General features: G+C 40.5%; 1 protein-coding gene across 5 annotated transcripts in view; it reads left to right on the plus strand.

Annotated features, from left to right (window-relative positions):
- LOC124716909 (casein kinase II subunit beta-like) overlaps positions 1-25,561 on the plus strand; it is a 64,690-nt gene that overhangs the window by 36,846 nt on the left and 2,283 nt on the right. For 4 of the 5 annotated variants that reach the window (XM_047243478.1, XM_047243477.1, XM_047243475.1 and 1 more), the window contains exons 3-5: positions 3,714-3,816; positions 7,469-7,657; positions 17,599-17,788. In XM_047243478.1, the coding sequence (XP_047099434.1) occupies positions 3,714-3,816; positions 7,469-7,657; positions 17,599-17,788 (482 nt within the window). The remainder of the gene's footprint in view (positions 1-3,713; positions 3,817-7,468; positions 7,658-17,598; positions 17,789-25,561) is intronic. The other variant, XM_047243476.1, reaches the window with a different exon arrangement.

A 25,561-nucleotide genomic window follows, 5' to 3' on the forward strand; every position in this document is an offset into this window, starting at 1 on the left:
GAGGTACAACATTGTCGTGCCCTTTTAAACTCTTTGACTTGCTTATATAGTTTGAGCAGACTAGTCCTCATTGTTTTAGCTTTTTACATTTTGACATGTTTCTCTCATGATTTGGAGGGACGGATGACCATTGGTTAGTTCCTTAAACACATCATCATCATCATCATCTTATAAATGGCAACCTTATCACTGACATTTTTGTCATAGGTGAGCGGTTCGGACTGCAGTAATTGCCAGTTCTCATTCTTGTCCTGTAAATGGACAATGGATGCAGTCAATGTACCATTCTGCACAAAACCTCTCAAACTGTATAATGTTCACTCAGTGAAATGTGACACCATGTCTAGACACATCACCAGTACCCAAACTAAATTTATAACTGAACACTGAAACACGTCAGCAATAATTACCTTAAGTACATGTTCTCAAGGTCTTAGTCTGTTAGACTTCCACCTCTACTGAAACCTTGAGCAGTACATGGCCTCTTCCACACACTTCGCGAACTGTACATATGTCTCGAGTTGCTTACCAGTATTTATCCAGAACATCAATTGGGAACCAATTGTCACAAAAGAATGTAGTTGGCTAAGGAGCAGTCCTGAATCTCTCTTTTCACAATTGCTGTTAGTGGCATCACATTTGCTGTGGATCATGCGGTTTTTGCATCGCTATATGTATGAGTGTCACTCAGAAATTGCCTACCTATTTCATTAAAAAAAAAATAGTTATATGTGATGAAATTTGGCAACAGATGTCACATTTGAGCTGGTTTTCAACACAGTCAGCAATGGAATTGAAACACCTGTCATATTGAGAGATCAGATTTTGCTTTCCTGTGTCGTAAATGTCTGCCACATGGGAACAGATCCAGCTTGTGACAGTCATCATTTCTTTTGTGACAGTCATCATTTCTTGGTCATTGTAATTGCTTACCAGAGGACAGCGATTTTTTGAAATGTAAGAAAAGACAAAATATAGGGAGCCAGATCACGACTGATGGTTTTCCATAATGTGCTGCTGCACCAGCCCCACGAGGATGTTACTGATGAGGGACAGTTTCTCACAGCCATCTTCAGTGTGGATACTTTGATGACCTTCAGAAAATTTTCTACACCAGTGATGCACTGTCTGTCTGCTTATGACCTTGGACCCATACATATGATTAAATTCAGTAGGCACTACACTTTGTGCATTAAGAACCTTTATCACAGACCAATCTTGCAGTTGGTGGGAGAAAAATAAGAACTGCCATTTTCAGCCATTGATGCAGCAATACTGACAACAGTGAAGACTTTTCCTGCTGTCATGTGACTGTCATAGTTCTGTTGCACTGTAAGCCGCCAACCGAGCAAGCGAGGCTTTTAACTGCTATAATGATTTACACCAGCTGGACCGACAGAGATCACTCCCCATGAACTTGAATACATAAATGATTCTGTCGAGCAATGGGTTGAATGATATGACTGTAAATGAGTCCTGGGTGTTGGCTCTTGCAGAAAGCATTAAGGGTTTAATAACTAGAAGGGTGTTTCATCAGACTGCTGAATTAAGTCGTAGCCCAATTTATTACAATCATTGCTTGTAAGTACACAAATAATCAAGAAAGCATTAATTGAGCACTAACATGAGAAATAAATTACAAAATGAAGGAACTACCAATTATGAACATTGACAAGCACTTAAATTGAAGGTTGATTGGTTTGATAAATTCAGCAAGGAACAAATGGGATGGGATAACCAGTCATGTCAATGGGTCAGTCGCAAAAGTATATAATTGAGGAGGGCTGTGCAGCAATTATCGTAATCATGCGAGAATGCCCTTTGAAAATTGCTTGCAAGTGACAGTGGGGTTAGTCACCAATGAGACCTTGAATCTTTAGGACTTGAGACTTAATACATTCCTAATTAAACTTAGAAGGTATCAACCAAAAAGGTCCAACTGCTTTCATCCTTGGTTGTCCTGCATTGCACGAGACTCTTACCACAGTCGAGGAGTCAAGAGCATAGTATGCTGAATGTGCCAGAGGCTCATGCCAGCCAATGGTCATCAGATGTCATGTGACTGGCTGACGTTGAGATGCAAGTGTGGTGTAAGTTATCCAAAGGGCTTCCTTCGGGGGCATACAATTTTGAGGACACTGAGCTCCAAACTTGCACTTCTGAGATATCTCTTCTATGTCACCTAATGGGCTGTTTTTCCATGTCTGGTATCCTGAACTACCACTTACAAATATTTTTTTAGAGCATTCATTGGGCTTCCTAGAGAGAAGTCCTTATTCCATGGCTGTCACACTTTCTCCCCCACAAGACGAAAAAATCTTTTAATAGTAAACAGCCACTTAGCTTCCCACGAGAAGGTAGTAACAAATATCTCCCGACCAGCCTGGCACGCTCAGTTTTTATAGGAAAACCATTACCAGTGAAAAACCAAGGTTCCACCTTGAGCAGAGGGACTGATTTCTAAAAATAATTTATCTGACACTGGCTGGATGCTTGACACAGTTCATTCAACTCACCTTTTTTAGACAGACTCATAAACCTGCAGTGTGGTCACAGCCAGTCGAGCTGGACAGCATAGGGTCCCACAACTGTCTGATGGCCACAGTTCAGGTCGCTACCTCTGCTTCTAGCAGCTTAATTCTTACAAGTTGCATATTCTCTCTTGGGACCTCTGGGTGGCTAGCCACCAACTTCCCCCTCCATCAGTGAGGACCTGCCCAAAACTGTATCAGATTAATACAGCGCAAGAAGTATGGGATATGCAACTAACTACAGAGACAAAGGGAAATTAAGACATGTTACCATCTCGATCTTTGAAATCACCAGTATAACACCAGATATTCAGACGATATAAACATGGTATGGATTTCGATAAAATGAATCGAAAGCAGTTATGCGAGACATGTTAGTCCACCACTTGACTGACACGTTTAAGTGCATGTGCTATATTTTCCGCTAAATAAGTTTGCTTAAGAAAAGTAGAAAACTTAATTTGTGGATCATCCTCATAAATGACTTCTGCATTACAGCCCCCCATCAGTGGTTACAGCCGAATGGCAGCCACTAGATGCCATTTGATAAGCTCAAGATTGGATCCTAGACCATGCCAGTTCTCCTCTGTAAAAACCCACATTGAAGGACTATGCACCCAAATTCTGAACTAGGCACAGGAGTATTGGAAGCGATGGAGCAAAGGTCATGTTTTTGACTGTGTTGACTACAGCCCTCCCTGTTGCCCACAAAGAGGCAGCGTGCAGTTATGTTGCTTTCTTCTCGGGGTACCTTTAAGCTGTAGTTAACAGGTAGAGGTTGTCAGCTAGTTTCATTGACTGCGAGCAACCACTAAGTCAGATTTTCAATTTTTTGCGACTCACATTAGTGATTTAATGTCAGATGAAGTCATTGTGGTGTGCCTCAAGTTGGGGGCAACTTCCCATGTTGCCTACTCTTCACACCGTCACTAAGCTATTTGACATTTCCCAGGAAGTGTGGAATCTCTGAACTGCTAGTTACATAAGATAGTATTACTTAATGGAATGTGTTAATAATTACTTTATGCTCCACTAACTGCATTACTGGACTCAATCTGTTAAATGGCTTCTTGTAATTTTTTTTGTCTTATGTTACCTGCCTCACAAACATTGCATATGGAAAGTTTTTAGTCTGCTAATTTTTGTGTGGCATTAAAATTTTGTGAGTGCTGCTCTGTGCAGGTGGATGAAGACTACATACAAGACAAATTCAACTTGACTGGACTGATAGAATGTGTTCCTCACTTCCACAATGCTCATGACATGATTTTGGATCTGGAACCAGGTGAGTCTATATCAGTAGGTATTGGCTTACACTTGTGAAATTATGTAGCTATTTTACAGTGTAAGAGTTTTTACAGTGAAGTGACTTGTTGAGGCATCATTGAAAGAACAGTAATTTGGTGATTAAAGCTGTGTTTGTACAGGCACAGAAACTTGCACATGCTGTTATCAGAACCACCTTCAGAAGCTGGTACATAATTGTTTTTCCACATCACGGTCGAAATTTGTACTGGCACAGTTGTCAAGATGATGTCAACTGAAATAATGTCTGTGGATGGTGATTATAGTTGTGCAGATTTTAGATCAGGAGCTACAGAAACATTACTGGAGAATAATCAAATACTGAAAACGAAAATAAACAGGGATAGAAATAATTTGTGGACATCATACACATAAGAGGTATCGACAGGGAACAAAGTTACATTTGGAAACCACCTTTGAAAGAGAGCAATTAATTTTCAGTTTCTTTTGAGGTTTGTTTCTTCCTTTAGATAAGTCAGATACACACGTGAGATGGCATACCAATTTGCGTTAATTTACAAGTAATGGTGAGGTACCTGGCAACTGGAAGCACACTTAGTACCACTATTGTATACTTGGTGTATTTCTAAATGCATAATTTCTAAGTACTTTTGTGAAAGGATGACTTCTATTTGTGGTACCCTAAAGGCACATTATAAAGTAAGTGTCTTATCTCAACAATTGTGCTTTGTTTTTGTTCATAGTCAGGTTTTTGGAGCAAACATAAATATTCCTGTACATGAGTCTGTAACCACTTTGTACCTTTGTGAAAAACCAGTCATCATGCAGTGATTGCACCAATAAGAAAAGTATTATGACTGAAATGACGTATTTCAGTTCAAGAGTAACATGAAATCTCTGGAAAAATATCTTGATTAGACCATATGATACTGCTTTAAGACTATTCAGTGATTGAAGAGAATCATTGACGGCTAGAATGAGAATACTATAACAGGCTTTATGAACATTATACCACTTTACAAAATATGTATTTACATAGTTGAAAACAAAGCTCATTTTGTAGCAGTAACGCTAACTACTCGCATACACAGATGATTAAAGACCTTTGCTGTCTAAATGATTGCAGATCCACCTAGTGCAAGGTGGACAGTAGAGGTTAATGTGCCATTGGCCATTAAGTTAAATGACTTTTAACTTTTCTTATTGTCAGGCCAGCAGGAAAGACAGTGAGTCAGTTTGGTGCCACCATGGGTCAGTTGACTAACCGGTGTAGTGGTGGAGGGATGCATGTGCAAGTTTTCGTTGCCTGTGAGAACTGTTTAAGGCCATTGAAGTAACACTGCAGTGTGTTGTGCTAGTTGTCCAAAATATTACACACTTTTCTTAGTTTTAAAACTATCATTTTGACGGAATCATTCTGCCAGATGAGCAAAAGGGCTTTTATATTGAATATTGCAACAAATTTTTGGCAGATGCCATGAAGACTCCTCTTACTTTAAGTGATGTATATAGGTACATACAACAACCCCTTACATATTGCTTCCACAGGGATAGTGAGACACAAGATTACGTTAATTACAGTGCACAGAGGGGAACTGAGCGAGGTGGCGCAGTGGTTAGCACACTGGACTCGCATTCGGGAGGACGACGGTTCAATCCCGTCTCCGGCCATCCTGATTTAGGTTTTCCGTGATTTCCCTAAATCGTTTCAGGCAAATGCCGGGATGGTTCCTTTGAGAGGGCACGGCCGATTTCCTTCCCCATCCTTCCCTCACCCGAGCTTGCTCTCCGTCTCTAATGACCTCGCTGTCGACGGGATGTTAAACACTAATCTCCTCCTCCTCCACAGAGGGGAATTTAAACAGTCATTCTTCCCTTACTGCGTATGTGAATGAATGGGGAGCTGTTACAGTTGGAAGTATCCTCTGCCTTGCACTTCAGTGGGTTGCATTTTATGGATTTAGTTGCAGACCTGGACCCCTAGGGCAACAGTTACTGAAATTGTAATTGTGATGAAACCTAGGTTTACTTGCTTGATCCATAAACTTGGCATTTGTGAGCTGTTTTCATTTTTCTGATAAATGTCTACCAATGAAAGTGAAGTGATACAGAACAACCCAAAAAACCAATTGCTGTGGTGACATTATTCTTCAAGTTTGATTTTTTTCTTTGTGCTACCTACTCATCTCAGTTCCGTTCTGAAAAGAAATGAGTTGTGTGTTATTTGAGCCGAATAAGAAAAGGGGAAGGTGTATACCTTGGCCCCTACATTAAGGAAAACGCAAAAAAAATAAATTACATTTTATCTCAAAGAATAGTAACAGCTGATTAATCAATAACTTGCAACTTCAATTAATACAGCAATCTTAATATATTTAATAATACAATTTATAAAGCTATGTTCAAGGTTTGTGGGCTGAACACAATAAAAAAATCATGTTTTCTTTGAGAAATTCTTATTTTTTTATTCTTTTTCTACAGCCTGAAACTGTGTGGCAGTGCTTGCATAATTTGAAGCATGTGCTACTTCTGTTCATCTTGTTATGTAAATTACTTAGTGTAGCCCTCCCTGACTTGCCAGCTCTTTCACATAAATCATTTACAACTTTGAGCATTAGAAAAGGATAGATTGCTATCCACCATAAAGAGGAGATACTGAGTCGCAACCATGCTCATCAAAAACTGTTACAGATGTGAGCTTTTGGCCAAAATAGATTTTTCCAGCATGCACACGGACATGTATATTCATACAAGCACAACTCACACACACATGACCACTGTCTCTGGCCACCTCGCATACAAACGTGTGCATGGTAGCACTTACACATTTTTTTAACAATTCAGCAAGACAGTGCCTCCTTCTGAAAAATGTGCACTCTAAATGTGCCAGAGGACTAGTGATGTGTATGGGATACATTTGAGTGCATCATAACACTATCAACAATAGTTCGCTGTTACAGCTTCTCAAATGTGTTTAGAAGCTTCTAGAACAGGTGCCAAGTAGGCCTGTGGGGGCTATTCTGCATTGTCATAATATCCTTGAATACAGCCAGCCTCATCATTCATTTATTGAAGTACACAACAGTCAAACTTAAAATTCATGTTCCCTGCTGCTCTCACATGATCCCATGTGATTGTTTCTTTTTCAGTACTGTGAAACTCAATTCCTTGGAAAGAGGTTTCATGAGCTCTGAAGAAATCGTGGGAAATTTTTTTCCAAATACCGACTTTAAGAATGCGAAAGTGCATAGTGTTTCGCAGAAAATTTAGTGATTGGAATAATTAGCGCTTCACTGTTTCACTTTTGTTCTTTCCATGTTTAGGTTCTGTAATTGTGCAAAAGTGAGTAAAGTTAGGTACTCCAGTAAAATGCAATCTTTAATACACAACAAATAGATACATACATAGCTATTTTTGATGTAATCCTCAATCTTCAGGCCTGTTTTCCATAAAGTACTTGATAAATATAATGTCTTATTTTACTGTACGTAAGGAACACAAATGTACTTCACATATTGACATATATAAACTTGTTAAACAGAGCCCTAAACAATAATATACTAATTGGTTGAATATTGTCAACTTGATTCTGACATCATTGCCCAGCTCTACATTTATTCCATTATTTGTGACAATCTTTTGTGCATCTTTTGTATGTAGCGCTTTTTCAGTAGATCCAGAGGAGTCTGTACTTGAAGCAGACGAAGTGGAAGCAGCCGCAGAACTTCTGTACGGTCTTATCCATGCACGCTATATACTCACTAATAGAGGAATTGGCCAGATGATGGAGAAATATGAATCTGGCGTCTTCGGCTACTGCCCCCGAGTGTACTGCCATAGCCAGCCATTGCTGCCAATAGGTCAGTTGTGTGAGAACAAAAGTTTTCTCATTACGCCTTACCTCACCTGTCTTACCCAGAATCTTCCTAAGTTTGTAGACTTCGACCAAAATGTGCAGTCTGTAAATGGAGATTTGATTAATGTTTACTAGTCCATTCTTATTTCTCTTAGCCCCAAATTGAAGAACAGTAGAATAGAACATTAGGAAAGTTTATTTATTCACAGTGTTTTCCACATTTGGAGGTATTTCACATTCTGCATTGATGCAACACGTGTGTATGTGGGGGGGAGGGGCTAATATGTGTACATGCATGCAATTCGAGGAGTGGTACTGTGTCCTGTGTTGCCTTCGCATCCATCGTACCAGATTGATACATAGTTTTATCTTATGTAATGCAACCCCACATTGTGGCTGGGGAGCCTTTCAGACAGTAGCTCACATTCTTGTGGAAATCCCACTCTTTCGGGCTCGCCATGCCAAGCGTTGTCTTCTGGATAATATTGACAGACAATGTACAGATAGGTGAACTGGTTCTCAGTCCATGAAATTAGTTTTATTTTCAGATTAGATAGTTTAAGATGCTTTTGGGGCAATGGTGAGGTTGTAGGGGTTGGGGTGTCTTCCATCACATGCCTTACCCAGAGGACTCTCGACCGTATCTCTTCAGCCAGCTGCAATGGTCATCCTTTTTTCACTTTGTTTTAATTACTTTTAGATGCATTTGGAGTTTTTTTCTGCCACACCCTATTTTACCTTTCAGGAGTACCATTTGGATAAGGGCAAGACCTAAAGGGTTCCTTATCCTCAATACTAGCTCATGACGAAAGAACAGTTGTGAGGTTCTTAAGCTTCAATATGAGAATGTGTTCTATTCCCATCTTTAATACTTTGACTGTAATGGATTGAGGATGGACCAGTTGTGGGAGGGACACCACAATTGCATGCTGCTCCGTGGAAGACACTCTCCTGGCCCCACCCTACTACTAATCTCAGTATTCTCTTAGCTTATTTTACTACCGTCAGTCCAACTGAAGTTCATTATTCTTCTAGCATTCTGACTTTGAGTACAATGTTCCTAGATAAAAGGTGGAATAAACGATGTCACTGGCTGAGCCCATCATTGAGTTTATACCTTTTAACTCTCTTCAAATTATTTCTCATCTCTGGCATCAATACTGCTTCTAATGCATCAGTTTTATCATTCCTACACCTGTCACAATGCTATCAACTTCCTATCTAACATTGCTAACTCCAAATGAAATCGCTCGCGGCTGTGGGATTCCTGACCTCGTGGTTTTGTCCTTTAAGCCCGTTCTGCGCTCTATGCCCAACCAGCCAGACTCAAGGAATGAGGTGAAGTTAAGCACTGCTCTGTTTGCCTATTTAATTCCTTGGTTTTGTTTTCTTGATTCAGCATCATCAATGCCTGTTGTGTACACTCTGGAAGGTATTCTGTTTAAGGTTTATGGTCATAACCACATATAGTAGAGCTGGTGTATTTTTTCCAGCTTTTCAGTATGTGAATTTTTCATTTTCCTGCAGTGTAGATTCTGAAGATGGTCAGTTTATTGCAGAGACCAATCACAATTAAAAGCATCTTATTGTAATTTTATCAAAAAGAAACAAAAATAATTGCCCAATCCTTAGGACATACAGTCTTCCTCCCTTCTCCCACCTCCAGTCACTGAAAACCTTTGCTGTTAAACAATGCTGTATCTGGTAGCCACTTTTGAATGATGTGTTTGCACTGAGTGAGCAGTAAGCAGTTCTCGGACCACTGTTGAAGCTACTTAAAGCACACTTGTACAACATTGTTTTGTATTTTGAATGCCTGAAACTTGGATGACAAAACTTTGCTCATTTTGGCCCGGCTGCTTTTGTGATTTTCTCAGGAAAAATTACAAAAGAATAAGCATGGCACGTGCTGCAACGATGGGGTAAAATGAAAAACTTATTAATGTTACTTTATGAGCTTGTATAATAATTTCAGATTCAGTGGAGGAATATGTGGGAACCCCCTATCACTCAGAAAACCATTGATTAACTATCATGAGAGAAGCTATAGCACTATGTGACCGGCTGACAGCAATATTGCTATTTCTTAAAAGTTGAAAGGGCTACAAAACATTATATACTCATGGGTGCTGTGTGAGTGTTGTCACATGTTCGTCTCTACCTGCCTGAGATTTTTTTTTTTAAAAAAAAAAAAAAAAAAAAAAGCCCTCTATTTTCCCCCAGTTGTTGGTTATGAGATAATTGTTTTCAGCAATGACATGTCAATCTGCAACATGGACAAATGCAGAATAACAATGTTAAAAGTGTAACAAATACAATGCTCCTCTGTGCCCTACTGCAGTAACCTTTCAAGTTAATGCAAGTGTAACGATGCAAGAGGTACCAAATTTGTCATAAAAGTCCGTAAATTACTCAACTGATAGTATTTTTCAGTACAAGTATTTCGTTCATTCCAAGCAAGTATCAATTCGTGATGTCACCGTCCAGGCATGAGTTGACAGTAATCTGAATCCGTTTTAGCAGACTAGTAGTTTCTTTCACGGGGTAAAATTTTACTGATTATGAAATAAAAGTTCTTGATGTTTATTTAGAATAGGAAATGTTTAATTATTAATTGCATGCCATTATTTATCTGTTTAATATAAAGGTATTTTGATTTTTGTATGCATGTAAAAAGTGTGAATTTATGTGCAGAGTTTACGCTTAGATGAGTTACCACTTAGTGCTAAAAGTGCCCGTGACAGTTCACTGACCTGTGCGGTAGATTTCATTTTGTGATTTTGAGCCGAATAGAGACAAATCCAGTTTCACTTAGACTTTATGTGAGATAGACACATCACATTATTACAAAAAGCCGTTTGAGTGAGGAAAATATTGGTGAAGGAGTGCCAAATGTAATAAATATAGGACAGCAATCACATAATTTAAGTGCTACTAATATCATTGATGTGGAGGTGACAGTAGAAGCAAACCCAAGAAAAAGTAGAAATGGTAATATACAGGAGTCTATAAATACCATAGTTACACAGGAATCTTACATTAAATGTTAGAGCTTAAAGATGATGATATTATTATTAAATTCATGGCCAGTATGCAACGTCAGTTAACTGAAAATATGGGACATATAGATAAGTTTGATACTAAATTTGATTCCCAAACTGAAAAATTTAACACTCAATGGGTTTACTCTAGAAAATATGGGTTTACTAAATGAAAAATTTGACAAGAAGTTTGAGTCACTTGAAAATCAAATTGTTTCACTTAAAGATGATAATAGACAATTAAATGAGAAATTCGATAACTTAAAAGAAGAGTGGGAAGAATCAGGTTGCCACCAGTGTCTTCAACTTGGCCTTCGAGGGTGATACATTGCCCGAGAAGGTCAAGGTGATGATCTACTGGTGTGATACAGTGCTTTAAGTGCTGGAAGTTCGAACATATGTCTTCCCGCTGTACTTCCAGCGTCGCATGTCGAGATTAAGGATGCCCATCACATCCCAATACTCCATGTGCCCTGCCTCCCATCTGTGTCAACAGCGGAGAGCACCATTTGCCTTTCTCGCCTGACTGCAGGATTCTCCAGGAACACCTACACTGAGGCTAAGAGAAAATTTGAACGCCTGCATCCTGTATGTATGAAATGGTCTTAACCACCACTACAACAGCTCTGGCACCATTGACTCCGCCAACCCAGGTCTCCTCTCAGAGCCGGAAAACTACACCTGCCCCTTGATGGTGAGGGGCATTTCCCTCCCTGTTGCGGCTGCACCACCTATTTCGGGAGCAAAACCCCCCCCCCCCCCCCCGCCCCCCCCCCCAAACCAACAGGGACGTCCGTCCCCAATTCTAAGCCGGAGAAGTGTAAGTCTTGTTGGCTTCTCTCGCTAGGAAGGGGTCTGTTGGATCACTCCCTTCCCAAGTTTCTTCTAGGAGGAAAGACTACACCCGCCAGTGGTTGACGAGTCCAAAAGCAGCTGCTCATAGGGCTTCACGCTCATCCTCAGTCCCAGAGACGGAGCCAGTGAAGTCCTACCTGCCAGGGAAACCCAAAGAGCAGCGAAAGAAATCCAAAAAGAAAACCCCTAAGACCAAGGGAATTGTGGCGCGCACACACCACCACTACCTACGAGCTCTGTGGCTTTGAGGATGAGGTGGAGATTTTGGCGTCCGCTGAGGACCTAGATCTCGCCAGACCCTCAGATACAATGGATATACACTGCTCGGCCAATAAATCGGTGGTAGCTGGTGACTCTGAGGCGTAAACTGCCTCATTGAATGTTCCACGCCTTCCCAGTCTTACGATGTCATCCTCCAGTGGAATTGCAGCAGTTTTTTCCACTGCCTGGCTGAGCCACGGCAACTGTTCAGCTTTACACCTGCTATCTACATTGCCCTCCAGCAAACCTAGTTCCCAGCAATGCGGACCCCTGCCCTCTGCCTTCAAACCCCTCTTGAAGCTGTGGCTGTCAGAATAAGGACAATGCAGGAAATAACTGTCTGCAATGTATATCTTCCTCCAGATGTATTAGCTGCGGTTGGGGTGGATCCTGGAGTCACGTAGCTTGCTGGCTCAGTGACAGGGCGGCTTCTACCAGGGTCGCTCTACCAGTGATAATCTTGTGTCCATAGAGTCTGCCATCCGAACAGCCTTTTCCAGGTGGCAACACCAGATTGCCGTGTTTCTTTTAATTACATAAAGCATACGACACAACTTGATGACATCATATCCTTGCCACATTCTATGAGTGGGATCTCCAGGGACCACTCCTGATTTTTATCCAAAGCTTCCTGTCACTCTGTACTTTCCGTGTCCAAGTTGCTGACTCCCATAGTTCCATCTATACCCAGGAGAATGGAGTCCCGCAGGGCTCTGTATTGAGAGTCTGTCTATTTTTAGTGGCGATTAACAGTCTAGCAGCAGCTGTCGGGCCCTCCGACTTCTGCATTTTGTACTTCTGCTCCTGTACTGTTGTTGCCGAGCGGCCCCCAGGGATCCATCCACAAGGCGCAGTCATGGGCTCTAGCCCACGTCTTCCACTTTTCAGCCGCAAAGTCATGTGTCATGCACTTCTGTCAGCATTGTACTGTTCATCCGGAATCTGCACTTTACCTTAATGATGATCCACTCACTGTAGTGCAGACATATCAGTTCGTAGGACTGGTTTTCGTTGCTCGATTGACTTGGCTCCCTCATCTTCATCAGCTTAAGCAGAACTGCTGGCAGCATCTCAGTGCCCTCCATTGCCTGAGCAACACCAATTGGGGTGCAGGTCGCTCTATGCTGCTGCAGCTCTACAGAGCTCTTGTCCAATCCTGAATTGACTATGAGAGTGTGGTTTATGGTTCGGCAGCACCTTCAGCGTTGCATTTACTCGACCCTGTGCACCACTGTCGGGTTGGATTAGTGACAGGAGCTTTTAGGACGAGTCCGGTGACCAGCGTTCTGGTGGAGGCTGGTGTCCCTCCACTGCAGATCAGACATGCGCAATTGCTTGCCAGTTACGCAGCACACATTTGTAGTTCCCCAGAGCATTCGAATTACCGTCTCCTTTTACCGCCCGCAGCAGTCCATCTCCTGCATGAGCGGCCCAGTTTGGGGCAAACAATTGCGGTTCGCATGGAGTCCCTGCTCTCCGAACTGGAGTCCTTCCCTTTATCACCTCTACTTGCGGTCCGTTCATGTACGCCTCCATGGCGTACGCCTCGGCCGCAGCTTTGTCTCGACCTTTTGGATGGCGTTAAGGACTCCGTGAACCCCGCCGCTCTCCGCTGTCACTTCCTCTCGATTCTTGATGTGTTCCAGGGCTCTGAAGTGGTTTACACACACAACTCAGTGGCTGGTGGTCACACAGGCTTTGCATATGTTCATGGAGGACATATTGACCAGCACTCCTTGCCAGTTGGCTGCAGTATTCTCACTGCAGAGCTGGCTGCCATATCTCATGCTCTTAAGTACATCCGCTCATGCCCTGGGGAGTCATTTCTCCTGTGTACTGACTCATTGAGCAGCCTGCAAGCTATCAACCAGTGCTGCCCTTGCCACACTCTGGTAGCGTCCATTCAGGAGTCCATCTTTGCCCTGGAACAGTCCTGCCATTCCGTGGTGTTTGTGAGGACCCCAGGACACGTCAGAATCCCAGCAATGAACTTGCTGACAGGCTGGCCAAACAGGTGACGCGGAAACCGCTTCTGGAGATAGGCATCTCTGAAGCTGACCTGCGTTCTGTCTTACACCACAGGGTTTTCCGGCTTTGGGAGATGGAATGGCATAAAAGCACGCACAACAAACTGCGTGTCACCAAGTAGACTATGAGTGTGTGGAAGTGTTTCATGCAGGCCTCTCGCAGGGAATCAGTTGTCCTCTGCCAGTTCCCCATTGGCCATTGTCTGCATGTTTGGGCTCACTTCTTTTGCTTACCCATATTGCCCTCTGATATTGGGGAAGTGCTGCATGATAGAGGCTAAAAAATTTCAAACACTCTCTATTACAGACAGAATTTCAAAAGAATATTTCTATGTTTCAAACTTTTTGGGTTTCCTTTTGTGGCAGTTTGCATACATGTCTGCAAGTCTTAAAGAGAGCAATCTCTTGTATTGATAATAATCCTTCCATTGGATGTCCTGTAAAAATAAGAGTGGAGAATAAAACATAAACTAAGTCTTTCTGTGTCTGTAATTTATCAAATTCCAAGTGGCATGTCTTACATCCACTAATCTCACTCTAGTTTTTGCCTCTTCTTCTTCCCCCCCCCCCCCCCCCCCCCACGCACAGAACACAGACAGACTTGTGAAGCATAGTTTAATCGAGGACCTTATTCATATTTTTAAAAGATGGTAAATTATTTGCTCCAGTGATAGGTCTAGGGACAAAATAATTAATGCATCTTTAGAAATAAGTGTCTTCAAATCTTGTTAATCAGGGTAAAGAATTCACTCTTACCCATCGAGCAGGCGCACCTTTGTGTGAAGTGCACCAACCATAAATAACATTGTGTAGCACCATTCCACTGTTGCTGTACAACTGTGAGCCCATCCTGTTCCTTTGGTATTGCTTCAGCTAACCCAGTGCTTAGTTGTGCCATCATGTCCAAGTGAGCAGCAGTAATATAAAATAAACTACATGCTAGGTGAGAAAAAATGTATGACCATGCAAGGTGATGACCAAGATTCTGAGCTAGTGACAGAATCCCACAAAGAGGGAGTTGTAGAAGAGATAATTAGCAACCTAATGAGCGGTTGGATGTGATTTGGTGCAGCTGCACTGCTTACTGCTTTGAGGTGGTCATTACTGTGGGGTAGGACTAGCACATTTCGTCAGATTAGATTAGATTAATACTAGTTCCATGGATCATGAATACGATATTTCGTAATGATGTGGAACGAGTCGAATTTTCTAATACATGACATAATTAGGTTAATTTAACAACATACTTAAGTTAATATAACAACTTTATTTTTTGTGTTTTTTGTTTTTCTTTATTTTTTATTTTTATTTTATTTTTTTTATTTTTTAAATATTTTTTTTCTTTTTTTTCTTAATTTATATCTAAAAATTCCTCTATGGAGTAGAAGGAGTTGTCATTCAGAAATTCTTTTAATTTCTTCTTAAATACTTGTTGGTTATCTGTCAGACTTTTGATACTATGTGGTAAGTGACCAAAGACTTTAGTGCCAGTATAATTCACCCCTTTCTGTGCCAAAGTTAGATTTAATCTTGAATAGTGAAGATCGTCCTTTCTCCTAGTATTGTAGTTATGCACACTGCTATTACTTTTGAATTGGGTTTGGTTGTTAATAACAAATTTCATAAGAGAGTACATATACTGAGAAGCTACTGTGAATATCCCTAGATCCTTAAATAAATGTCTGCAGGATGATCTTGGGTGGACTCCAGCTATTATTCTGATTACACGCTTTTGTGCAATAAATACTTTATTCCTCAGTGATGAATTCCCCCAAAATATGATGCCATATGAAAGCAATGAGTGAAAATAGGCGTAGTAAGCTAATTTACTAAGATGTTTATCACCAAAATTTGCAATGACCATTATTGCATAAGTAGCTGAACTCAAACATTTCACCAGATCATCAATGTGTTTCTTCCAATTTAATCTCTCATCAATGGACACACCTAAAAATTTGGAATATTCTACCTTAGCTATATGCTTCTGATTAAGGTCTATATTTATTAATGGCGTCATACCATTCCCTGTACGGAACTGTATGTACTGTGTCTTATCAAAATTCAGTGAGAGTCCGTTTACAAGGAACCACTTAGTAATTTTCTGAAAGACAGTATTGACAATTTCATCAGTTAATTCTTGTCAGAGCTATATAGTGAAAGTTTATTTTTAATTGAACAGTGTTTAGCTCATATAGTGTAAGTTCGTCTTACAGTCGTTTAATTAAACTAGACTGTGATAGTGTGGGACAACTGCTTACAAAGGTGTGGAAGTGGGAAAGCATCTGTGCAATACATTTTGCGCAGAGAGAGATGTAACTTTGTGGTCTCGGTGTGTTCCCTGTCTGTCCGACACCACACAATGCAGCTGTTGTTTACCCTGGTAACTGACAAGATTGTGGTAAATGGCACATTGGGCCACTGTTTCTGAGTCTGACACCTAAGAAAGATATATGTGGTTAGAAAACTAATGCTATCACTTTTTAACATAATATGTGTCATAAAAGCTTTGAATGTTTAGGCTGATCTCCCAGAAATTAAGTTTCCCTATTTTCAAATCATCACCAAAATAAGGACACTCTTCATATTGTGGGATCAACTTTTGTATTCTTGTGCCATAGAAATCTGCCACTAGGGAATTCACCCATGTGTTAGTCATCTTCAGCGTTTTGTTATTGCAAAAATGCTGAGCAGACAACAAGAATTTCTGGAACTGCAAGAAAAGATCAAAATCAATGGGAATAAGGTCAGGACTGTAAGGTGGATGATCAAACAGTTCCTAGCTGAACTCCCGGGGAAGGGGGGGGGGGGGGGGTTATTCTGGTAACTCTCATAGCCACTGAAATGGCCAAGTGTTTTAATCTGAACCAACATGAATCAGTGCTAAAATGTTCTACTTGCACATCTAAGTGCACACTATAGATGAACAACGCTCAGCGCTTCTGGCCAGAGCATGATGCGATACACCACCCCTTGCCGTTGTCCATTGCCCTATCGCACACATTTTGTGCACTCTGGTATGACAGTGATCCTGAACTGTTGCCCACATGTATGGGGCCAGACAGTATGTCTGACTGTTTTTGGTTGTTCCCTTTATAATTTGAATGCCTGCTGCTACCACCAAGCAAGGATCAGGAAATAAATTTGATGCAGTGACACTTCATTAGAAAATGGAAAGAGAAGTCAATATATTTTTTGGAATATCTGTGAAAGTTTAGATTGCAGTGTAATTGAACAATGATTATATGTTTTCAAGTGATACGATAGGTATTCGTAATATATATATATATATATTTTTTAAGAGCACTAATACATAAAAAGCTTTTATTACATGCAGCTTAAAGCTATTTTTCTACATAATTTCCCCCTACATTTTAGCACTAGTCATATTGGGAAACAAGTTATAACTCTTCCACTTGTGAACTGAGTCACACTTTGACACTCTCCTTTAACTTGTCATCATCTTCAAACCACTGAAACCCAAGACATTTTTTCATCTCTGGAAACCAGCAAAAACCATTGGCATTTTTTGTATGTATGTTAATGGAACTGACTATTGGAATAACCCTCATGCATCCATGGCTCGAGAGCTACATATGGTGAGTTAGCTGCTATTTTATTGAATTAGTATGCTTTCTTGAAATGTCTTGGGTTCAGTTTATATATAGACAAAAAACTTCCAAAGCTTTCAAATTCAGATTTTCCGTTAAGAAATTATCTCCTCCTGTTACTGAATGTTAATGTGATACTGTTATTTTCCATAGGTTTGTCAGACATTCCTGGAGAAGAAATGGTGAAACTGTACTGCCCAAAGTCTAATGACGTGTATGTTCCAAAATCCACCAGACATCACAAAGTGGATGGAGCTTTCTTTGGAACGTCATTTCCTCAGATGGTTTTCATGGTCCACCCAGAGTGTCGTCCACCGAAACCAACACAACAATTTGTTCCAAGGTATGTCACATTAAAATGAAAAATTATCTTCTTTCCTCTTGCAGATATAAAAAAAAAGATATCATTGTGGTAGCTGATAAGTTTTTAGTTTCTATACAACATTCTACAAGGTAATTTTTTAAAATATGTCTTACAAGAACAAAGCAAAAACCTGAAAGTTGGTTCGGACACCACAGTGTATTGCCTTCCTCTGACTCTTGAACTCTGACAGGCGTACCCATAGTTTAACATGGATCCTGAACCACTGTACATCTTGGCAAATTCACAGTAATAAATGTAGCCAGTGGTGAAGGTAGTGACAGGTGACAGATTAAAATCCTCGGAGTGACTGGTGATTGAACCTATGACCTTTGTAGTTGTTGCCTGGCACTTCACTCCCACTGACCCATTGTGAAGATGTCTTAAGTTTTAGAATAATACTACAGAATTGTTCTCATTAAACCATTCAATATGATTGTATCATTTCCTGTTTGGCCCACAGTCCTTTAGTGCTTTTTGCCAGGAATGAAACATCCATTCTTATGTTGGGGGAGGGAAAGGGGGGGGGGGGCATTTCACGATCCTGCTGATTAAGTAGCAACAGGAGAAGAATCACAGTTCTCCTCCTTTCAGAAGCAGCTTCAGATATGCTGTAGCGAAGTGTGTTGAGACAGTTGTTCATACTGTGTATTAAACCTTTCACTGATGCGGACATGTATATGCATCCTGCTGTGTCATTCACTGCAATGTAAGAGCTAAAATCAACCATACACAAAGTTTACACAATGTGTTTCTACCTCGGTAAACTTTTTAAAATTGCATGTAGTATTTTACGTAATTTGATGCAACACAGTAAGCATGCTGGCTAATGAAAAGAAATTCAGTTCTTTATTGAGTGAAGATATCAGAGTAAGAAATAAAATTTTTCACCTAATAGTTCTGGAAAAAATGGATGATAAGTATTTCGGCTTGGCTGGAACGCTCTCTCTTAGCACAGGCACCAGAATTTGGTGAGCAGTATGGCCATATCAAAAGCTGCCCTCAGCACAGAATGCAGAGAGCACATCTGTAGCAGAAAAGGGTTAATGACTTGGCACAAAACATCAGTAATAATTTCAGACTTTTTGCAGGTGATGCAGTTGTCTATAATGATGTAAAACCTGAGAAAGCTGCACATACATCCAGTCAAATCTTCGTGTGATTTCAAATTAGTGCAAAGATTGGCAACTTTTTTTTTCTTTGAAAAATGTAAAATTGTATATTTCAAAAAATGCCGGAATGTGGTACAATAGATTATCAAGTACTTCAAACAATTGGAGATGGGATGTGTTCGGATAACTGATCATTCACGAAAACATATTGCGCCAAAGGCCATAGGAATATGAAACAAAGAAACAATGAATTAACACAAAACTGTACATACAGTTTTTGTATGCATGTCTTACAAAAACACAGAGAACTGAGGCTACATAGTGTGATTTTGAAAGTTCAAAGTGGCCATTGAAATAGACCTACAGTTCAGGGAAAAAATTCTGCAAATCTACTTTGGCTTCAGTGTGTTAAAACTTTGTTTATTGCTGTTAAATCTGGCAATCGTTTTAAAGGCAGTAATTGGACAGTATCCCACTGTTCTTGGTGTTCAGATCCTTTCAGAACTGAAAATAAATTAAAATAACTTTAGCCATCAGTAATGCATTACATTATTTATGCAACCAGTTTGTCTGCCATTAAACCATCTTAAGGCTCTTCATACAACGTGAATTGGGAGAAACCCAATAACGTGCACGGTCATTGGAGCAGCCAATATCATACGCTGAAGCACCAAAGAAACTGGTATAGGCGTGAGTATTCAAATACAGAGAGATGTAAACGGGCAGAATTTGCTGCTGCAGTCCACAAGACCTACACGAGACAGCAAGTGTCTGGTGCAGTTGTTAGATCTGTTACTACCACTACATAGGCAGGTTATCAAGATTTAAGCTTTACACCTCACCAGGGCCTGTCAACACCGACATTGGACTGTTGATGACTGGAAACATGTTGCCTAGTCCGAGTGTTGTTTCAAATTGTATGAAGTGGATGGACGTGTACAGGTGTGGAGAGAGCCTTGTGAATCCGTGGACCCTGCATGTCAGCAGGAGAGTGTTCAAGTTGGTGGACGCACTGTAATGATATGGAGCCTGTGCAGTTGGAGTGATACGGGACCCCTGATAAGTCTAGATACCACTCTGACATAAGTATCCTTTCTGATCACCTGCACCCATTCATGTCCATTGTGAATTCTGACAGACTTGGGCAATTCCAGCAGGACAATGTGACACGCCACAAGTCCAGAATTGCTACAGAATGGCGCCAGGAGCACTTCTGAGTTCAAACACTTCTACTGGCCACCAAACTCCCCAGATATCAACATTGTTGAGCATATCTCGGGTGCCTTGCATCGTACTAGTTCAGAAGAGATCTACACCCCCCCCTTCATACTCTTATGGATTTATGCACAGCCCTGCAGGATTCATGCTGTCAATTCCCTCCAGCACTACTTCAGACATTAGTCAAGTCCATGCCATGTCATGTTGTGGCACTGCATGCTCATGGAGGCCCTACACAATATTAGGCAGGTGTACCAGTTTTCTGTGGCTCCCCAGTGTATAACTGGTGTGCGCGGGTCTCTGGTTCTTTGTTCATTGTACGAATCGTCTGAAGGAAAGCGCTAATTCCAAACTTCATCCCGTATGTCATCCTGGTGTTGTTGTTTTCACGATTTTTCTGTGCAAACTTCCCTCTTCACTGGCAAGTACACTTGCATATTATGTAATGGGTTTAATTTTCTTTTTGATGTTTAATATTGTTGTATTTCCGAGAAAGTTGAACAGTTTTGGGCCCCTCTTGAAGAACAGTTAGAGAAAATACCATCTAAGAACATAAAGATCCTACTAGGTGACTTTAACGCTCAATGGGAATAGAACCGCAATTCATATCAACAATTGGAAAGTATCCTGTTCACAAGATGACTAACATAAAAGGTATAAGACTCTTCAATCTGTGTCGATCCTTCAGTTTTCAGATAATGTCAACATTTTACAAACACAAGCCAAGTAAACCGAAGACTTGGCGATCACCAGGCAATGTGTGTGGAGAGAAACAGATTGATCATGTAGCAATCTCTAGGAGAGCAATTAAGGAAATAATGAATGTTAAAGTACAGAGAGGTGCCTAGTTTGACTCGGTTCGTTACCTCTCCAAGATCAAAATGAATTTCATCCTTCTCAATAAGGCTGTGTAAACCGGAAATAAAATTCATAAATATGACATTGCTAGGCTCAAAATCAGTCAAAACGTATTGGAACAATAACACTAGCACCTGACATTTCAATCCCATAAATGGACAGACATTGTCTCCAAGATCCAACAAGCATCTAATACTGCAATCCTGACAGCTAAAAAGAGAAAGTGTAGATGGTGGAATGAGGTTTGTGATGAGGTGGTGGCTGAAAGAACAAATACATGGAAAAAGTGGAACTCTACCAGGAGACCTGAAGATTTTGATGTATTCTGTGAAGTTCGAAAATGTGCAACCAGAGCTCTATGGATGGCTAAGCAATTATATGAGAAACAGCAGTTAGAACAGATTGATCAGGATTTCTGGAGAAACAATGACAGAGACTTCTATCAGACGTTCAAATTCAATTTGAAAGGATACCAAGCCCCTAGTCTTTGTTTTAGAGACGAAAATGGAAAGCTCGGCCTGAACAACAAAGAAAACTGCACCATCATGTCTCATTATTTTGAAAACCTACTTAATTGTGATGAACCGAAAGAAAGATTCCTTGTATGTGCCACGATTCACAAACTACCCAACTCATCTCCACCTAGTAAAGAGGAGATCAAAGAGATCATCATTAACCTTAAGGATAATAAGGCATCTGGAGAGGATTCAATAGTGGCGGAAATAATGAAACTTTAGATGTACTAGTCCAACTTTTTGAGGAGATCTGGAGAACTGGGATGATACCAACTGAATGGCAGTCAGCGTTAATCCAGCCTCTACACAAAAAAGCCGATAAAATGATTAGCAATAACTATAGGGGCATCTCATTAGTATCTGTTCCATTTAAGATTCCCTCCAAAGCAATACAGAACAGAATACAAGGTCATCTTGAGCAACTGATTGGGGAGTATCAAGCTGGTTTCCAAAAGGGTTGTTCTTGCCCAGAACAGATCTTTAACCTTACGAACATCATCAGGTACAAAAAAAACAGGAGGAAATATCTACATGGTCCTGTTTGTTGATTTTCAGAAGGCATATGACATCCGACTGTCAGGCACTAAGCCGGCCACGGTGGTCTCACGGGTCTAGGCGTGCAGTCCGGAACCGCGCGACTGCTATGGTCGCAGGTTCGAATCCTGCCTCGAGCATGGATGTGTGTGATGTCCTTAGCTTAGTTAGGTTTAAGTAGTTCTAAGTTATAGGGGACTGATGACCACAGCTGTTAAGTCCCATATTGCTCAGAGCCATTTTGTCAGGCATTAACAAATATTTTGGAAGAGTTTGGGTTAGATGATACATCAAGAAAGCTGATCAAATGAACTCTTAACACAGTGTCAAAAATAAAATTTATGAGTGTGATATCAGAACACTTTACAGTCAGAACGGGCATAAGACAAGGAGATGGACTATCCCCACTCCTTTTCAACTGCACTGCATCTTGGAAAAGGTCATTCGAGGTAAGAGAAAGTTGTTAACTCAAGAAGAAACAGATGAAGAGTGGTTCAGACTTGGTCCTAAGAACAAAGGGGTGTACATTGACAGCTTGGCCTTTGCAGATGACCTGGCCATTTTTGCTAACAACATAGTCAGCAGTCAACAAGATCAATAGGCTGTGAGAAATTGCTGAAAAAGTTGGACTCCAGATCTCCATTCAAAAGACAAAATATATGACGAACAGCTTTGATGGACATGAATGGATGGTCACCAATCTGGGAAAAATCGGACGAGTTAAGAATTTCAGGTATCTCTGTGAAGTCATCCATGAGAATGGATTAGAAGAAGAAGCAATTAATGCCAGGATGAGGACGTTAGACCAAGCATACCACCTGACGAAGAATGCCTATAACAAAAAGTCTATAAGTATAGGGTTCAAGTTCTGACATTATAATACAGTTGTAAAACCTGAGGGCTTATGTGCGTCTGAAACTTTGACCATGAATAGACAAGGTCAAGCTGAGCAGCTGGAAAAGCGAGAGTGTAGGATATTAAGGAAAATCCTAGGTAATAGATGGGTTGATGCACAATGGTGAATGAGAGCAAATGAGGACTTGTACAGTAAGACAGAACCTATCACAGCATACATTAAGAAGAGACGGTTGTTATTTTACGGTCATCTCATGAGGATGGATGGTGACTGACTAACTAAAAGAATATGGAGTTTCATCCAATCTAAGAAAACATTGCCAAGATGATTCAAAGAATGTGAAAAAGATCTTGGGCAGATTGGTATCTCAGAGAGAGAAATTCCTGACAGGAACAAATTTAGAAGATTGGTGAACAACTACAAAGGTTTTAAAATGGCATCGACATCCAAAAGACGATGAGGACCATTATCCGAAGAGCATAAACAGGCACTTCTTGGAGGGCTCAGAAGATACTGGCAGGAAGTCAAAGCTGGAACAAGAACAAGACATACACTAAAATTAAATTGTTACCACACAGTCCGTAGAGGCTCAACTAGATAATAAAAACAAAATAAAAAAAATTGTTGTACTTCAAATGCTAACAACTTGTTTACATGTAGTCACCCTTGCAAAAGGGTACCACTGCGCCACATTCTGTCACAAGCGAAAGTTCAGCTGTCATCACTGAATAGCAGCAGTGACAGTTGCCTGTGAAGGGTAAACTGTGGAACTGAGCAGCCCAGCGACAGTGGAACGTGTGAATGCTCATATATGCAACTTGGAATTTGCAAGATGGAATGTTTTCAGTTATGTTTCATTTGACAGTACTTGGATAATCAGTTCTCTACTGCATCCTATAACTACCACATCAGTGCATTCAGTTGAAATATGTCAATTAGTACAAATACCTGGATTTAACAGTTTGCAAGGATATTAAATGGAAAGATCACTTAGGCAAAATTGCAGGTTAGGCAGGTGGCACACCTCAGTTCATTGCAGGATACTGGGAAAATGCAGTTGGCCTGGAAAGGAGACTACTTTGAAATGACTTCTGCTTCCCATCTTAGAATATTGCTCTGGTGACACACAACAGATATGACTAACTGGGGACATTAAAATTATACAGTTGATGGCACAATAGTAGCAAGTTTGTGAGATTCGTAAGAGAGCATCACAGAACTGTCATAAAACCTGAATTGGCAGATGCTTGAAGACAGATGCCAGATATCTTGAAAAAGCCTGCTTACAAAATTTTGAGAACTAGTATTAAGTGAACAATCGAGAGACGCTCTTCACTCTTCATCCCCCTACGCGTCACTCCAGCAGCACCTGCAAAGACAAGATAACACTAGTTACGGGTGATACAGTGATGTTTAAGCAGTAATTCTTCCCGTGCTTCGTATGCTACTGAAGCAGAAGGAAACTAACGTATGGTAAGATAAAAAGTACCTTCTGCCATTCACTTCACAGTGGTTTTGCAGAGTGTGTATGTAGATGTAGAGGTTTCCTCTTCTAACTGCCAATGAAGGTCCCAATTATCAGATCAGTACGATAAATGTATGTTATTGTTATGCATGTCATTTCTAATGCAGCCTCCATTCAGATACTATTGTAGGGAAAGAAAGTGACTGCCAGATGTATGTTGCTAAAAAGGATTGTATAGCCACACTGTGTTTCATATGCCCTCACATTCTGTTGGAATGTGTCATTTGTGTTGCCCAGAACAGACGTGACCTGGTTTTCACTCTCACATTAAAACTTAAATTTTATAGTTAATGAATACTTATATGGAAGATGTAATGGAAGTCAAAATTTTTTTACAGATTTGCAGGTCCACAATAATGATACATTATATTGCGGTATACAAGGGTGGTTTGATAAGTCTGGTGAATTTCCATTAAAAAATTGAACGTTCTTCTTTCACCTTCATGGTTGGTAAGCTTGATTATTCCTATGATTGTATAAAGAATTTCAACAATATACAGCGTGCAGGCCATTGTTGACAGCCTCTGAATTGACGCAATACTGGTGACGAAAATTCTCACAATTGAACAAGAATAAATTCTTAAAAAATTTGTACTCCTTGATACTTGGAATGCCGTTGAAAATGATTCTAATATCTGGGAAAGATAGGTAACATGTCACAAACCTTGGTTTTTCGCTTATAATGCAGAAACTAAAATGTCTGTCCATGCAACAGAAGGGTCCAACTTCACCAAGAGCGAAAAGAGCTCTAATGAGCAAGTCGAAATTGGATACTCGGAGAATTGTGTATCGTCTTGGTTCTTGAAGGTCAAACTATTCAGCATTACTACCTTGAGGTTCTTGCTCAATTCCTTCAGAAAATAAGAGAGAAAGATCTGAACTGTGGAAGAATAAGTTGTCGGTTCTGCATCAAGACAATGCACTGGCTCATAGCACATTGTGTGTTAAGAAGTTTCTAGGGAGGACAGCATCTCATTGTTTGATCGTGCACCGTATTCTCTTGACCTAGCAGCATGTGACTTTCTTATCTTTCCGAAGGTTAGATCTTCATTAAAAGGAACAAGATTTCAGTCCATTGAAGAACTGAAAGAAAAAGTGGCACACATCATCGAGGAGCTCACTGAGGAGGACATCCAG

The sequence above is a fragment of the Schistocerca piceifrons genome, chromosome 9, assembly GCF_021461385.2.
Source record: "Schistocerca piceifrons isolate TAMUIC-IGC-003096 chromosome 9, iqSchPice1.1, whole genome shotgun sequence".
NCBI lineage: Eukaryota > Metazoa > Arthropoda > Insecta > Orthoptera > Acrididae > Schistocerca > Schistocerca piceifrons.